Source organism: Tachyglossus aculeatus, chromosome 1 (genome assembly GCF_015852505.1).
Source record: "Tachyglossus aculeatus isolate mTacAcu1 chromosome 1, mTacAcu1.pri, whole genome shotgun sequence".
Lineage (NCBI taxonomy): Eukaryota > Metazoa > Chordata > Mammalia > Monotremata > Tachyglossidae > Tachyglossus > Tachyglossus aculeatus.
In genome coordinates this window covers 129,486,648-129,503,266 of record NC_052066.1, presented here as the reverse complement: position 1 = coordinate 129,503,266, position 16,619 = coordinate 129,486,648, and the positions used below count along the sequence as shown (strand labels likewise).

The following is a 16,619-nucleotide window of genomic DNA, read 5'->3' as shown; positions in this document are numbered from 1 at the left end:
GAGGAGTGGTAAGAGGGAGATGGGGCGATATCTGGAGGGAGCCGTGGGGTCAAGGGAGTGTTTCTTTTAAGATAGGGGAGACATGGTCGTGTTTGAAAGCAGTGGTGAAGAAGCCATTAGAGAGAGAGCCATTGAAGATGGATGTTAGGGAGGAAAGGGAGAGGGTAAGAGTTTTGATAAGGTGCGGACAAATGGGTCAGACGTGCAGGTGGAGGGGGTGGCTTTTGAGAGGAGGCAGGAAATCTCCTCTTATTCATTCATTCATTCAGTCAGTCAGTCATATTAAGCAGTTACTGTGTGCAGAGCACTGAACTAAGTGCTTGGAAAGTACAAATCAGCAGCAAAGAGAGCCAGTCCCTACCCACAACAGGCTCAAAGTCTAGAAGGGGAGAGGCAGACATCAAAACAAGTAAGTAAGCAGATATCAATAGCATCAGTATAAATATATAAAATTATAGATGTATATACTCATCAAAACAAGTAAACAGACATTAATATAAATGAATATAGTATAGATATGCACTTATAGACACAAGTGCTGTGGGGCGGAGGGGTAGAGTAAAGGAAGTGAGTTGGGTTGATTTGGGGGAAGAGAGGGCTGAGGAGAAGAGGGGCTTAGTCTGGGAAGGCCTCCTGGAGGAGGTGAGCCTTTAGTAGGGCTTTCAAGGGGGGAGGTTTGATTGGTGAATTTGAGGAGGGAGGGCATTTGAGGCGAGAGGTAGGACGTGGGCCAAGGGTCAACGGCGGGACAGGCGAGAACGAGGCACTGAGAAGGTACTAGGCACTTTACTAAGGGCTGGGGTGGATGTGAGCAAATTATGTTAGACCAGTCCCTGTCCCACAAGGAGCACACTGTCTCAATCTTCATTTGGCAGAGAAACTGCCGGGAAAGATGGGAGAGTTGAAGAGGGGGCCAGACGGGGGAAGGACTGAGGAGGAGCAGGGGTGACTTTAAGGATCTCACACTTGAAGATGTCAATTTTCTTAATAAAGTAGGTGGCCAGGTCTTTGGGGGCAAGGGATGGGGTAAGCGGGGGGACAGAAGGCCTGACAAGGGAGTTAAATGTCTGGAGCAACTGGTGAGGGTAATGGGCATAGTGTTAATAAGGGTGGAGAAATAATTTTGCTGGGCATAGGAGAGGGCAGAATTAAAGCATGCAAGGATAAACTTGAAGTTGACGAAGTCAAGCTGTTATTTAGATTTCTGCCAGCTGCTCTTTGGGGCCCGAACACAGGAGCAAAGAAGGCAGACTGTGCTGGTGATCTAGGGCTTTGGGTTAGTGGTACGAGATTGATGAAGGGATTGGGGAGCAAGTGAGTTGAATTCAATAGAAGATGATGTTGAGAGCATCAGTGTGGTCATCAAGTGAAGGAAGTTTGGGTATGGAAGCTAAGTGAGGCATGATGATTTTGAGAAAATTGGATGGGGTCAAAAAATGAGAGGTCTCTGTTGGGGGAAGAGTACAGATTTACAGGGAGGAGGTGTGTGGGAGAGGAGGCAGGTGAGGAGGTTGTGGTCAGATAGAGGGATTTCTGAGTTGGTGAGGGTAGAAGTTGTGCAGTGGCTAGAGATGATGAGATCAGGTAGGTGAGATGGGGTGGAGCAGGAGGTCAGTGGAGTTGAGGAGAGATGGAAGGCAGGCAGTGGAAGGAATTGACTAGGGCAGGGCAGGATTGAAGAGTCTTGGGGTCCATGCGTGAGGTAAATGACAGCAATAACAATTTAATCTGGTGAAATCCAGAGGAGATGGTTGAAGTGTTCTTGGGTCCTTGAGAGTGAAATGGCCAGGGACTAGGAGAGATGGTTGAATTGTCCTTGGGGCCTTGAGAGTGAAGAGACCAGTGAATAGGAGTAAACAGCCTGGGTTGGGCAAAGTAGATGTGAAGGCAGGCAGCTTTTGAAATGTAATATTGTATGAACCTGGGCCTTTGTCACCTGGGGGTTAGGCAGCCTCAACTTGCTCTGACTGCAGGGAAAGAGGGAAGATGAAGAAAATGGCTGCTTCTTGGCCACACGAGATTGGGAACGAAATGTCCTGCAGTCCTGGCTGGAGGGCAGATGGTAGGCAGTGGTTCCGTTGGCTGATGACCTAGCCATCTCTTCTAGGCTTTGAGCCCATTGTTGGGTAGGGACCGTCTCTATATGTTGCTGATTTGTACTTCCCAAATACTTAGTGCACACAGTAAGCGCTCAATAAATACGGTTGAATGAATGAATGGTCAGGCTGTAGCCGCTCGGATGAGATTCTAGACTGTGAGCCCACTGTTGGGTAGGGACCATCTCTGTCTGTTGCCAACTTGTACTTCCCAAGCGCTTAGTACAGTGCTCTGCACACAGTAAGCGCTCAATAAATATGATTGAATGAATGAATGAATCCTGGCAGGGCTCTGTCCCGGGCAATGGGTTCTCGCTGGTTTGTGTCCCCTCTGCAGAGAGATGTCAGCACTCTTGGGCAGGTCTCTGTCCCGAGCGATTGCTGATGGTCCAGGCTCGTTTGTGGCCCCTTGGCATCTCTTTCCATTTTTGATTCACCAAAATAGCTCCAGGGTAAAGTTTCTTTACAGCTTTCTGTGCTCCTGAAACTCTTTCTCACCAAGTCATTAGTGTCCTGTACCTCCTGCATCCCCTCCATATCCCTCAGTTCTTGTATTTTGTTCACTTTGAAGAATACATTTTCATATTGTGAAACCTTGCTTGTTAAAGTGCTGTTTGAAAAGCAATGTGGGAGCTTTTATTGGGTGAGGGATTACTAAATCGGAAGAATAAAACTTTTGGATTCTTCAGGTACCTTTGCTTCTTGTGGCCTATAGTTCAATTCAACCCTCCCCAAGGTCAGGGTTGCTGGGAAAGGGCAGGATATTATAACTGTGTATTTATTTATTAAGCACTTACTATGTGCCAAGGACTGTACTAAGCACTGGGGTAAATACAAGATAATCAGGTTGGAAACAGTACCTTCAGTGCTGCTTGTACTTTTCTCTTAGGAACTGGGAAGATTCACTAAGGGATCCAGCATGCATGCACACACAGAAGGAATATCTCCATGTCTCTCTCTCTCTCTCTTTCTCTCTCTGACACACACACACACACACAGGCGCGCACACAAAATACCCACATGGACACTCATACACTGGCTTTCATAGGCACAATTCTTGTAGAATTAGGGGTTCGATCCATCCTGCTATTGGCATGGAGCAGAGATCTGGGGGTCCAAGGTTATTTCTAGTTTCAACCTTGTTTCAAAAGCAGTATTTCTAGTTTTCACTGCTTTTGAAACTGCCATCATTTTAGTTTCCGCAGAACTGAGCAGCTGAGGTAAGACCGGGAATCTGCTGTAGCCGCCTTACTCTATTAACATTAAAATGATGGCCCCTGTAACAGTTTTGAGGGTGGGTGACCTGAATGACTTACACTTAAGTTGCTGCTGCCTCTGTGAGACCTATGTCTCTATATGTGTATTGGACGCTGTAGGTATGAATGTTTACTGAAGCTCGCTCCCCTACCCACTTCCCCACCCTGCGGTACTCCAACTTGGGACCTTTTTCTCACCGTGACTTCATCCTCAAACACAGATCTCTGGGGAAAAGTTTTCCTAGTCTCGACCCTAACCTGCAGCCTTCTGGTTCTAGCAGCTGTTTTGGTCATCCCCAGCCCTGGATGCTTCCATTTGCATGGGGACTTCCTTCCCTGTCTCCCATTCCCCTTCTCTCAGTACTGTCCAGATGTGCAACCCCTTGCCTGGATGTGACAATAGTTCTTAAGCCATCAGCTGAATAATTGAAACCCACCAATAATAGAAGCACCTTATTTAAGACATTAGTTCAGCCTGCCCTATGAAGACTTACCGGAATTGCTAAAAAGACAAGGATATGAATGACAGTTGAAGGGGTACAGCAGAGCCCTCCCCATCTGGGATGCCCCTGTGCCCCTTACAGGTCCTGCCCATCATCAAGGCACCAAAGGTTTGCTGTTCCACAGCCTTCGAAGGATGGTTGAAACAGTGCATTTGAAATAATTAGAACTTGTGATGGGCTGATGGTGAACTTGGTGCTGGGAGGAGGGAAAGGAGTAGTGTTAGGGTGTACTTGTTTTTTTAACGTTTGATTTTCCCCCTTGGATTTTGTTAGCTCCTTTTGGTTACTGACTGTTTTCAATAGATGATTTTTGTATATTTTATCTAAACTAAAATGATGGCACCTGCAGCAATTTCCAAGGAAAGAACACCCGAATTTTCCTTTTGTACCTCCCATCTCTGGTGGCACAAATGTTAGCAAAAAATAATCAAAACTCGTCTCTCTGTGCATGGCTCAGTGGAAAGAGCCTGGGTTTGGGAGTCAGAGGTCATGGGTTCTAATCCCGGTTCTGCCACATGTCTGCTGTGTGACCTTGGGCAAGTCACTTAACTTCTCTGAATTACCTCATCTGTAAAATGGGGATTAAGACTGTGAGCCCCATGTGGGACAACCTGATCACCTTGTACCCCTCCCCAGCACTTAGAACAGTGCTTTGCACATAGTAAGTGCTTAATAAATGCCATCGTTATGTCATTATTATTATTTCGGAAGCTAACAAGTCAAGTGACCGAAAGTGAAATGACCAGGTGTTTTGTAGTCTACAGTGGCAGAGAGTGAGGGACTCCTAGTAAGTGGTACAAGTGATCCAAATGTGTGGAAGGAGGAAGGAGGGAAAAGAGAGAAAGAAGACAGAAGTACTGGGAGAAGAAAGGAGAAGAGGAGGGGAAGAAAAGGAAACAAAGACATAGAAAATGGACGGTCACATATCCTTACAATTTTCCAGTTTGTATATTGGTGTGGAAGGGGCTCATTACATGATTATGATATTTTACTTCCAAAGAACACCACAGATCCCTCAGCACCGTTTTTCTTCCCTTACCAAGGTCGTGCACATAGGGCTTGTTACCCTGGAAGTTCTCTGGGGAAGGTTAGAGGGCCTTTCCTAGTAACAAGGAGGAGCACAGGTAGCAACTGCAATATAGTCATCCAATAGATGGAGGCAACTGTCCTTTTCCCTTTTGGGCCGGGGAGCTCGGCAGGTGCTTTCACCATCTCCTTTGCTTTTCCTGGCAGGCCTGTTCAGCTCCTTTGGGCCCAGAGAGTACTGGCAGGAAGCCTGGGGAACTGGTGAACATGGTTGCTGAACTCCTCGGAGAAATTAGGAAAGGCATGACCACCTGCACTTGCTGCTTTTTTTTAATAGTATTTGTTAAGCACTTACTATGCGCCAGACACTGTACTAAATGCTGGGGAAGATACAAGCTAATCATGTTGGGCACAGTCCATGATCTACATGAGGCTACACTACACTCACTACATCTACACTCACTCCCTTGGTGAACTCCTTCACTCCCACAGCTTCAGCTGTCATCTCGACATGGATGATACCCAAATCTATATCTTCTCCCCTCTTATCTCTTCCTCCCTCCAGGCTCACATCTCCTCCTGCCTTCAGGACATCTCTACTTGGATGTCCTTCCTCTACCTAAAACTCAACATGTCCGAGACAGAGCTCCTTACCTTCCCTCCCAAACCCTGTCCTCTCTTTGACTTTCTCGTCACTATGGACGGCACTACCATCCTTGCCATCTCAAAGGCCCGCAACCTTGGTGTCCCCACATATTCAATCCGTCACCAAAACCTGCCGGTGTCACCTTCACAACATTGCTGAGATCTACCCTTTCCTCTCCATCCAAACTGCTACCGTGTTAGTACAATCACTTATCCTATCCCGACTGGATTACTACATCAGCCTCCTTTCTGATCTCCCAACCTCCTGTCTCTTCCCGCTTTAGTGATGGAGGCGGGATTAGAACCCAGGTCCTATGACTCCCAGGACTGTGATCTTTCCATTAGAGCATGCTGCTTCTCATTTAGTGGATAGAACATCCCGGGTCCGCCATATGTCTGCTGTGTGACCTTGGGCAAGTCACTTAACTTCTCTGAGCCTCAGTTACCTCATCTGTAAAAATGGGGATTAAGACTGTGAACCCCACGTGGGACAACCTGATCACTTTGTACCCCCCCCCCAGCACTTAGAACAGTGCTTTGCACATAGTAAGCGCTTAACAAATGCCAACATTATTATTATTATTATTATTATTATTATTATGGGCCTGGGAGCAGAAGAACCTTGAGTAAGTCATTTCACTTCTCTTTGCCTCAATTACCTCATCTGGAAAATGGGGATGAAGGCTTTGAGCCCTCTGTGGGACAGGGACTGTGTACAACTCAGTTACCTTGTATCTACCCCAGCTCTTAGTACAGTGCTCCGCACCCAGTAAGAGCTTAACAAATACTACAATCATTTTTATTTGAGTCCCAGTAATATCAGGAACAGTAGCTGATAGCAAGGCTACGGATTATGGCAGACGATGGGACATTCTGGAGAAAATAGACCCATAGAGTCGCTATGATTCGGAACAGCGTTTGGTAATCATCCTATCATCTGGAAAATGGACTGTAGCATTATCCTGTTTCAGTTGTTTTGTTCAGTTTTAGTGATGAATGTATTTCCCTGAGAACTTGACCCCCTGTCTGATTTTCAGGTGGACCTGAGAAACAAGAGGTAAAAAAGAAGAAAGCTGAGAAAGGAGGATTATCAAATGTGCCTCCACCAGCTCCTCCTGCTCCCAAACCTTCTGCTGATCAGATCAGGCAAAGCGTTAAGCATTCCCTCAAAGACATTCTCATGAAAAGGTTTGTAACAGTGCTCGAAGGAGCCATAAAACGGGCTAATATCCTTGCATTCCACTTTCAGGTTTAAGGATGTACCATTTAGCATCCCTAATTTTCTCTCTATTACCTCATTTTGAACTGTTTATCCAAACCCCTCTTGAACCTATTAATATTTACTTCCTGCACCATATTCTGCGGTAATGAATTTTATATTTTTGTCATCCACCTTATGAAGAAGCCCATGAATGGGTCTCTTCTTGCAAAAAAAAAAAAATGTTAGACTGAAGAAGTTGTGGAGGAAACTCAATAGTCTGTACCTTCATAATTCCGTTCTGAAAATTACTTGCCGGCCCATGTTTTTTCAGACTTACGGACTCCAATTTGAAGATACCAGAGGAACGGGCTTCGAAGGTTGCAATGAAGATCGAAAAAGAACTGTTTTCTTTTTTTCGGGATACTGATGCCAAGTATAAGAACAAATATAGGAGTCTGATGTTCAATCTGAAGGATCCTAAAAACAATGTATGTATATTTATATTTTAGTCAGTAAAAAGTGATCTGTAGATAATATATGCTGTCTAGATTTAGAGATTAAAGACTACATTCTACTTCAAATCTGCGCATCCAAGATGTCTCAGTTGCCTTTCTGGGTCTGCCCATAAATTTTTCTTAGGGCTTTTTTAAATCTAGACTTCATCTGTTTATGTTTCTACAATTCTACTCTGTTCTCTAGTCGCTGGCCCCCTCTTTTGGGCCATACCTTTCCCATAACCCATGCTCAGAATTTCTACTAAAAGCCAACCATATTTGTGTATGTGCCACTCCTTGGCACAGTCCTGACAAGGTAGCATGTAGAGATGTGGGGAGAGAGATATTTGAGAGTTGTTGCTGTGCAGATGTCAGGAGAAATCTTGAGTGGATGAGCTCTCCAAAAGAGTGGCTGTGGAAGGCAAAAATTAGAAGCCCCATTAATCCCCTGGGGATTCCTTCATATTAAGGGCTCCGTAAGAGAAGCAAGAGCAGCCAGCAAAGTAGCTGCTGAAGAAGACGGTAAAGAGATTGGAGTAGGACGCTAATTTTAAAATGAATCATGCCATCAAAAATGAACCCTCTTGTGACAAGACAGTTATTTTATGTCTAAGATTGCATCTTATGAAGCAATTAGACAGGTGCTTTGAGGACTTTTGCTTCCCTCAGATGTATCCCTAAGGTGTCTGTTTAAGTCTTTCAAATGAAAAAAAAGGCAAAATCCAAAAATAGATCAATACAGCGTGAGTACTGAATGTTTTTTGCTGCCGTAAAAGTATAAATTCCCAATGGGTAGAAATTATATGAAAATTGAATTCCTGCACATTAGGTTTCTTTGTTATTTTCTTTTTCGCAAATGTTAATGCTATTTTTAATCTTTCCAGATATTATTCAAGAAAGTGCTGAAGGGCGAGGTGACACCTGATCACCTCATCAGGATGAGTCCTGAAGAACTGGCTTCTAAAGAGTTAGCCGCTTGGAGACGAAGGGAAAACAGACATGTAAGATTATTTGCATTTGGGGAGTTAATTTATTTTTAAACAAAGTACAAATGGCAAAATGGGAAACAGGTCATAAAGCATTCTGTAGGTCACTTCTTCCCACTTCTCCCTGATTTCTAGCCCTCCTTTCCCTTGGCTCAGTACAAGAAAAATCATAATTTACTCTTCTGTCCTCTTTACGTCGTTAAGCTTTCCCAGTCAGTAATCAGTCAATCATTGGTACTTATTCATCATCATCAATCATATTTATTGAGTGCTTACTATCTGCAGAGCACGGGAAGTACAAATTGGCAACATATAGAGACAGTCCCTACCCAACAGTGGGTTCACAGTCTAAAAGGGGGAGACCGAGAACAAAACCAAACATACTAACAAAATAAAATAGAGTAGATATGTACAAGTAAAATAAATAAATAAATAGAGTAATAAGTATGTACAAACATATATACCTCACTGTACCTCGTTCTCGCCTTTCCCGCCATCGACCCCCGGCCCACGTCATCCCCCGGGCCTGGAATGCCCTTCCTCTGCCCCTCCGCCAAGCTAGCTCTCTTCCTCCCTTCAAGGCCCTGCTGAGAGCTCACCTCCTCCAGGAGGCCTTCCCAGACTGAGCCCCTTCCTTCCTCTCCCCCTCGTCCCCCTCTCCATCCCCCCCATCTTACCTCCTTCCCTTCCCCACAGCACCTGTATATATGTATATATATTTGTACAGATTTATTACTCTATTTATTTATTTATTTATTTATTTTACTTGTACATTTCTATCCTATTTATTTTATTTTGTTGGTATGTTTGGTTTTGTTCTCTGTCTCCCCCTTTTAGACTGTGAGCCCACTGTTGGGTAGGGACTGTATGTGTTGCCAATTTGTACTTCCCAAGCGCTTAGTACAGTGCTCTGCACATAGTAAGTGCTCAATAAATGCGATTGATTGATTGATTGATTGATATACATATATACAGGTGTTGTGGGGAAGGGAAGGAGGTAAGATGGGGGGATGGAGGGGGGACGAGAGGGAGAGGAAGGAAGGGGCTCGGTCTGGGAAGGCCTCCTGGAGGAGGTGAGCTCTCAGCAGGGCCTTGAATTGAGGAAGAGAGCTAGCTTGGTGGATAGGCAGAGGGAGGGCATGCCAGGCCCGGGGGAGGACGTGGGCCGGGGGTCGATGGCGGGACAGGTGAGAATGAGGTACGGTGAGGAGATTAGCGGTGGAGGAGCGGAGGGTGTGGGCTGGGCTGTAGAAGGAGAGAAGGGAGGTGAGGTAGGAGGGGGCGAGGTGATGGACAGCCTTGAAGCCCAGGGTGAGGAGTTTCTGCCTGATGCGCAGATTGATTGGTAGCCACTGGAGACTTTTGAGGAGGGGAGTAACATGCCCAGAGCGTTTCTGGACAAAGATAATCCAGGCAGCAGCATGAAGTATGGATTGAAGTGGAGAGAGACACGAGGATGGGAGATCAGAGAGAAGGCTGGTGCAGTAGTCCAGACGGGATAGGATGAGAGCTTGAATGAGCAGGGTAGCAGTTTGGATGGAGAGGAAAGGGCGGATCTTGGCAATGTTGCGGAGCTGAGACCTGCAGGTTTTGGTGACGGCTTGGATGTGAGGGGTGAATGAGAGAGCGGAGTCGAGGATGTCACCAAGGTTGCGGGCTTGTGAGACGGGAAGGATGGTAGTGCCGTCAACAGAGATGGGAAAGTCAGGGAGAGGGCAGGGTTTGGGAGGGAAGACAAGGAGCTCAGTCTTCGACATGTTGAGCTTTAAGTGGCAGGCAGACATCCAGATGGAGATGTCCTGAAGGCAGGAGGAGATGCGAGCCTGGAAAGGGGGAGAGAGCAGGGGCAGAGATGTAGATCTGGGTGTCATCAGCGTAGAGTTGATAGTTGAAGCCGTGGGAGCGAATGAGGTCACCAAGGGAGTGAGTATAGATAGAGAACAGAAGGGGACTAAGCACTGCACCTTGGGGAACCCCCACAGTGAGAGGATGGGAGGGGGAGGAGGAGCCTGCAAAAGAGACTGAGAAAGAACGACCAGAGAGATAAGAGGAGAACCAGGAGAGGACGGAGTCTGTGAAGCCAATGTCAGATAGCGTGTTGAGGAGATGGGGGTGGTCCACAGTGTAGACAGTGTACTTATTGAGTGTTTACTGTATGCAGGGAACTGTAGTAAGCTCTTGAGAAAGTACAATACAGACGAATTGGTAAACAGGCTCGCTGCCTACAGTCTATAGGGGGAGATAAATAAATCATTAAATAAATATAAATACATAATAAATAAATGAATAAATAAATAAATGCTTTATAATCTATTGATAGCTATGTTTCACAGGCCATGTTTTCTTTTTTCCAGTCCCACTCCAGTCCCCATCCCATCACGCTATCTTAATTCTCTTGGAAAATGAACTACTTATCTCCTTTGTTAAAGCCAATCACTTGATTTTCAGGGGAGAAAAAAAAGAATCCCATAACAAGTCTTAAATTGTGTAGATGGTTACCTGTTGTATCTCCAACTTAAACTGTGAGCCCCACTTGGGTTAGGGACTTTGTCCTAATCTGATTTACTTGTATCTACCCCAGCGCTTAGTACAGTGTTAGACACATAGTAAGTATATAACAAATGCCATTGTTACCAATATTATTGTTTTTATTAGGTATTTCAGAATCTCAGTATCCATCCCTGACTAATGCTTTCATAGTAGAGTAGTTGAGGTGTTATGTGTTCATTCCAAGGAACGCTAGGAAGAGAGTTGTTTGTGGATCTTTTTTATGCTCACAGATCTTATTCTGATTTCATCAGTCGGTCATTCAGTAGTATTTACTGGGCACTTACTGTGCACAGAATAGTCAGCTTTCAGAATAGTTATGCTTTCATAAACTAAGGGAAGAAATTAAATCCAGCGTTGATAACATTGCCTTCCAAGGTTTAATGGATTTTATTCCTGTACTGTTAGCTAAAGGAACCAAGGTTATCACAAGTGATTGGATTGTTATTTAAGTCTATTAATTTACTGGCATTTTAGAGAAGGAAGTGGCAGTTTAATTGTTCAAAGTTCCTTGTCGGACTTACTAGGTCATTGTGGGCTCACGGCAGCATGTAGCCTGGGTCACCCACAGAGAATCACACATATTCCAATCAGTCAATCAATCATATTTATTGAGGGCTTATTGTGTGCAGAGCACTGTACTAAGCGCTTGGGAAGTACAAGTTGGCAACATATAGAGACGGTCCCTACCCAACAGTGGGCTCACAGTCTAGAAGGGGGAGACAGAGAACCAAACAAAAGATATTAACAAAATAAAATAAATAGAATAGATATGTACAAGTAAAATTAATAAATAATGATAAATACGTACAAACATATACATATATACAGGTGCTGTGGGGAAGGGAAGGAGGTAAGGCAGGGAGGATGGAGAGGGAGAAGGGGGAGAGGAAGGAGGGGGCTCAGTCTGGGAAGGCCTCCTGGAGGAGGTGAGCTCTCAGTAGGGCCTTGAAGGGAGGAAGAGAGCTAGCTTGGCGGATGTGGGGCGGGAGGGCATTCCAGGCCAGGGGGAGGACGTGGGCCGGGGGTCGACGGTGGGACAGGCGAGAACGAGGCACGGTGAGGAGATTAGTGGCAGAAGAGCGGAGGGTGTGGGCTGGGCTGTAGAAGGAGAGAAGGGAGGTGAGGTAGGAGGGGGCGAGGGGATGGACAGCCTTGAAGCCCAGGGTGAGGAGTTTCTGCCTGATGCGCAGATTGATTGGTAGCCACTGGAGATTTTTGAGGAGGGGAGTAACATGCCCAGAGCGTTTCTGGACAAAGACAGTCCGGGCAGTGGCGTGAAGTATGGATTGAAGTGGGGAGAGACAGGAGGATGGGAGATCGGAGAGGAGGCTGATGCAGTAGTCCAGACGGGATAGAATGAGATCTTGAGAGAGGGTAGCGGTTTGGATGGAGAGGAAAGGGCGGATCTTGGCAATGTTGTGGAGCTGAGACCGGCAGGTTTTGGTGACGGCTTGGATGTGAGGGGTGAAAGAGAGAACGGAGTCGAGCATGACACCAAGGTTGCGGGTTTGTGATACGGGAAGGATGGTAGTGCCGTCAACAGAGATAGGAAAGTCAGGGAGAGGGCAGGGTTTGGGAGGGAAGACAAGGAGTTCAGTCTTGGACATGTTGAGTTTTAGGTGGCGGGCAGACATCCAGATGGAGATGTCCTGAAGGCAGGAGGAGATGCGAGCCTGGAGAGACGGGGAGAGAGCAGGGGCAGAGATGTAGATCTGGGTGTCAACAGCGTAGAGATGATAGTTGAAGCCGTGGGAGTGAATGAGGTCACCAAGGGAGTGAGTGTAGAGCTCATCCTGGGTGGTACCCCAGCTACAGCCACTTTTGCTTCAGTTTGTATAGGTTCAATATGCTGTCCAATTATCAGAGAGATGTAAAAGAGAGAGAGAGATTGTGTATGTGTGGGTTTGTGTGTGTGTGTGTGTGTGTGTGTGTGTGTACGTGTGTGTGTGTTTACACCTGCGCCTTGCTCCTTTTTCTGCATGGTCACCCCCTTCCAGTGCACTCTGTTAGACCTGGGCTGTGCAGTGTGCTAGGGACACAGTGGATGATGGGGCAGCCTGGTGGAATAATGCATCCAATAATAATAATAATAATAATAATGATGGTATTTATTAAGCGCTTACTATGTGCAAAGCACTGTTCTAAGCGCTGGGGAGATTACAAGGTGATCAGGTTGCCCCACAAGGGGCTCACAGTCTTAATCCCCATTTTACAGATGAGGTAACGGAGGCACAGAAAAGTTAAGTGACTTGCCCAAAGTCACACAGCTGACAAGTGGCGGAGCCGGGATTTGAACCTGGCTGTGCACCAAGTTGAAAACTCTCCTTTAAATGGCCAAATCTCTTTCCTAAAGTTGTGATGAAATGTCAGCCTCTTATTTTCTGAATTTTATCAGCATCTATTAATAATGGCGGTATTTTTTAAGCACTTATAATGTGTCAAGCACTGTTCTAAGTGCTGGGGAAGACACAAGATAAGCAGATCAGGCACAGTCTTTGTCCCACACAGGACTCACAGTTTAACAGGAGGGAGAATGAATATTGACTCCCCTTTTTACAGATGAGGTAACTGAGGCACAGAAGCGAAGTGACTTGCCCAAGGTCACAACAGCAGACAAGTGTCAGTGCTGGGATTAGAACCCAGGTCCTCTTACTCCCAGGCCACGAGTTAGTTAAATGTTGGAGAATCGATATACTCTAGTAGTCCACAAAATTGGTCCATTCAGGACAAGAAAATAGCATAGTAGTTGTAATGATAGTACTATTATTTTTTATTACTATTTATTGAGCAGCCACTGGCTGCAATGCATTGTACTAAGTACCTTCAATGAGGGAAACTGACATACAAACAACTTAAAATAACCACTTCACTAACAACGTCACACAGAACTGACTAGAGTCTGCAATAATATAATATCCAAGAAGTTGGAAAATTCAAGGCAATCCCTCCATTGAGGAAGTAAAGAAGCAGCATGGCTCAGTGGAAAGAGCACGGCCTTTGGAGTCAGAGGTCAAGGGTTCAAATCCCAGCTCTGCCAGTTGTCAGCTGTGTGACTTTGGGCAAGTCACTTAACTTCTCTGGGCCTCAGTTACCTCATCTGTAAAATGGGGCTAAAGACTGTGAGCCCCTGTGGGACAACCTGATCACCTTGTAACCTCCCTAGTGCTTAGAACAGTGCTTTGCAAATAGTAAGCACTTAGTAAATGCCATCATTATTATTGATATTATTAAAGGACTGAAACCACCATATTTTTGGTCTCAAGGGTCTCCATCAGCTAACTTCCTGTAACCTACTTGCTCTCATCCCCTGCTACATCCCAATTTGTGCATTTCAGTCCTACCAAGCAAACCTTTCTACTGTTCCTTGCTCTTATTCTTTTGACCCAGCACCAACAGCTTCCTCTCCCTTGGAAAGTCCTCCTCCTTCACCTTAGCCTTACAATCATGACCCTCCCCTCTTTCAAAGTTCTTCTAAAGTGCCGCCTCCTCCGGGGAGCATACCTGATGGATCCTCTCACCTTTCTGATTACATTTTGCCATTCCTCCAACTGTATCAGCCCTCCTATGGACTAATCTGGATTTTTTTTGACCTGTTCTTGACTGATTTATCTACCTGTATTTTAAAAATCTATTCTCATTGCTCTTTTCACTTACATATATGTCAGTTTGTTCATTTCAGATTACATTTATCGAGGGCAAGGATCGCTTTTTATACTGTCGTTGTTCCCAAGCATAGCATAATGCGCTGCACAAATAGGTACTTCAGTATATACTGTCGTTAATAAAAATACGAAGGCGGGGGTGGGAGGAGAAAAGGAGAACAGGATTTGCTGGGAAGGAGAAAAAGCTATGCTGAGAGGTGGGGCTTATGTTGAGCAGCCTTAGTGATTAAAAATCTCCAGGAGAGATTGCCTATTTCTACAAAGAAAGAATAGCATGAGGTTGTGGTGAAATTTCCTAAGGAGCAAACTGATCCACTGCGTGGGAGAATAAAGCTCTTGGGCTTTTCTAGTACTGGTTATTGTATAGGTTGGATTTAAAATGGATTATTTTCTCTTTACTTATTCCATCTGTGCTGTACCTGCCCAAAGGCTTCTGGATGATGATATGTTCAGGTTATATGATTAGACCAGAAATATCTAATTTCCTAAATACATACATTGAACATGGAAAGTTTGTCCAGTTTTTTTTATGGTATTTATTAAGCACTTATTATGTGCCAAGCACAGAACTAAGCGCTGGGATAGATTGAAGATGAGCACCTTGGACATAATCCCTGTCTCACATGAGGCTCACAGTTGTGAACTTTGGTATTTATTAAAAACAAAACAAAACACACAAAACTCTTTGCTTGTAATTATTGTATGGGATAGTTGACTATTATTCCTCATGATTCTCTAAAGTATATATCTACAGTTGTATCTATACATGTATAGATATATAACACCCAGAAAGATTGTGAAATATATAATGTATTTAAAAGGCAAAAATGCTGCTATTGATATCTCTTTGGTAATTTGGTTTATTTTTGAGTATCAAATTGGTGCAATATTTAGATGTTAACGCTCTTTTGTAGACAATAGAGATGATAGAGAAAGAACAAAGGGAAGTGGAAAGGCGACCCATCACTAAAATTACTCACAAAGGAGAAATAGAAATTGAAAGTGATGCTCCAATGAAAGAACAAGAAGAAGCAATGGAAATTCAGGTAATAATATTCTGCACATTGACATGGTTCATTTGTCATGTTCCGAATGGGTACTACTTGATTAATGCACCCAAAGGAGAGCTGGAGAGAAAACCATAATTTTAAAATGTTATACATAAATATCATAGCCTGATTAGTTGGTGGCAACTCTTTGTAGAAGTTTATGGACTGGCCTTTTTTCTTATTTCCCTCAATTATAACTGAAAATAGTATAAATTATTCAGTGAGTATTCTTTAATTTATGAAATCCTTAAAATATAGTAAGATATTTTCACTTTTTTGTTGTATTGTAATTCTGGGGAATAAACTGCTCTCTTAAAAAAAAACACCAGGACTTGAATACGAGTGCATTACTTGGGAATAAATTGGAAAAACCAAGGTAAAGTATTCAGCATTTTTATTAACTGAAGCTGGTTTTGATTCCCTCCCCCCATAGGACCCCACAGCTGCTAAGTCAATGGAGAAGGCTGAAGAATTTGAAAAAGAAAAAGAAGAGTCTGACTCTCTGTCAAAAGATACCACAAGCCAGCACAAAAAGCACCTTTTTGACCTCAACTGCAAAATTTGCATAGGTAAGCAAAGCATTTGAACCTAATTTTTTTAACAATGAAGGTCAAGTATAAGTTCCAGTGTAGTTTATTAGTACTAGAGACAAACATTTGAGTGCCACTTCTAGTTCCAGTATTGTTTTCTGGCCAGGGGAGAGAACATGAATATTTTTGGTTCCTCTTAAACCTAAACTTTATTGAGCGAATTGAAATAGTCAGTAAGTGATAATTGTGCTTGAACTGGAGAAGGGAAGAAGTCATAAGAAACAATATTTATCAGCTATCATCTACAATTGCAAAAAAGGTAATTCTCATCTGATGTTATCCGTTATACAAGGTGCTGTGGGTGTATATTCAGCTTTTATATACAAATATGGCAATGAAAGGGCCCAAGTAGTTATGGCTAATATTTGGAGATTTGGAGGTTCACCCAAGCCAAGGGATCCAGTTCTCTTTATTACATTTATTGAGGTCTATTATCTGTAATTCAGTACAGGTTTCCTTTCCCAACTATGGTTTTTAACAGCAATGGTTTTGAGTACCTGCAGTTTAATATTCTGCAGGTGATTCGGCTACTCTGGGACACAATATTGAAAAAATGATAGT

At 44.2% G+C, this 16,619-nt stretch overlaps 1 protein-coding gene across 5 annotated transcripts in view; it reads left to right on the top strand.

Annotated features, from left to right (window-relative positions):
- The window catches only part of PHF3 (PHD finger protein 3), an 82,973-nt gene that overhangs the window by 53,136 nt on the left and 13,218 nt on the right, over positions 1-16,619 (top strand). For all 5 annotated transcript variants that reach the window (XM_038751790.1, XM_038751775.1, XM_038751800.1 and 2 more), the window contains 5 exons: positions 6,564-6,714; positions 7,059-7,215; positions 8,106-8,222; positions 15,334-15,465; positions 15,902-16,037. In XM_038751790.1, coding sequence (XP_038607718.1) covers positions 6,564-6,714; positions 7,059-7,215; positions 8,106-8,222; positions 15,334-15,465; positions 15,902-16,037 — 693 coding nt within the window. The remainder of the gene's footprint in view (positions 1-6,563; positions 6,715-7,058; positions 7,216-8,105; positions 8,223-15,333; positions 15,466-15,901; positions 16,038-16,619) is intronic.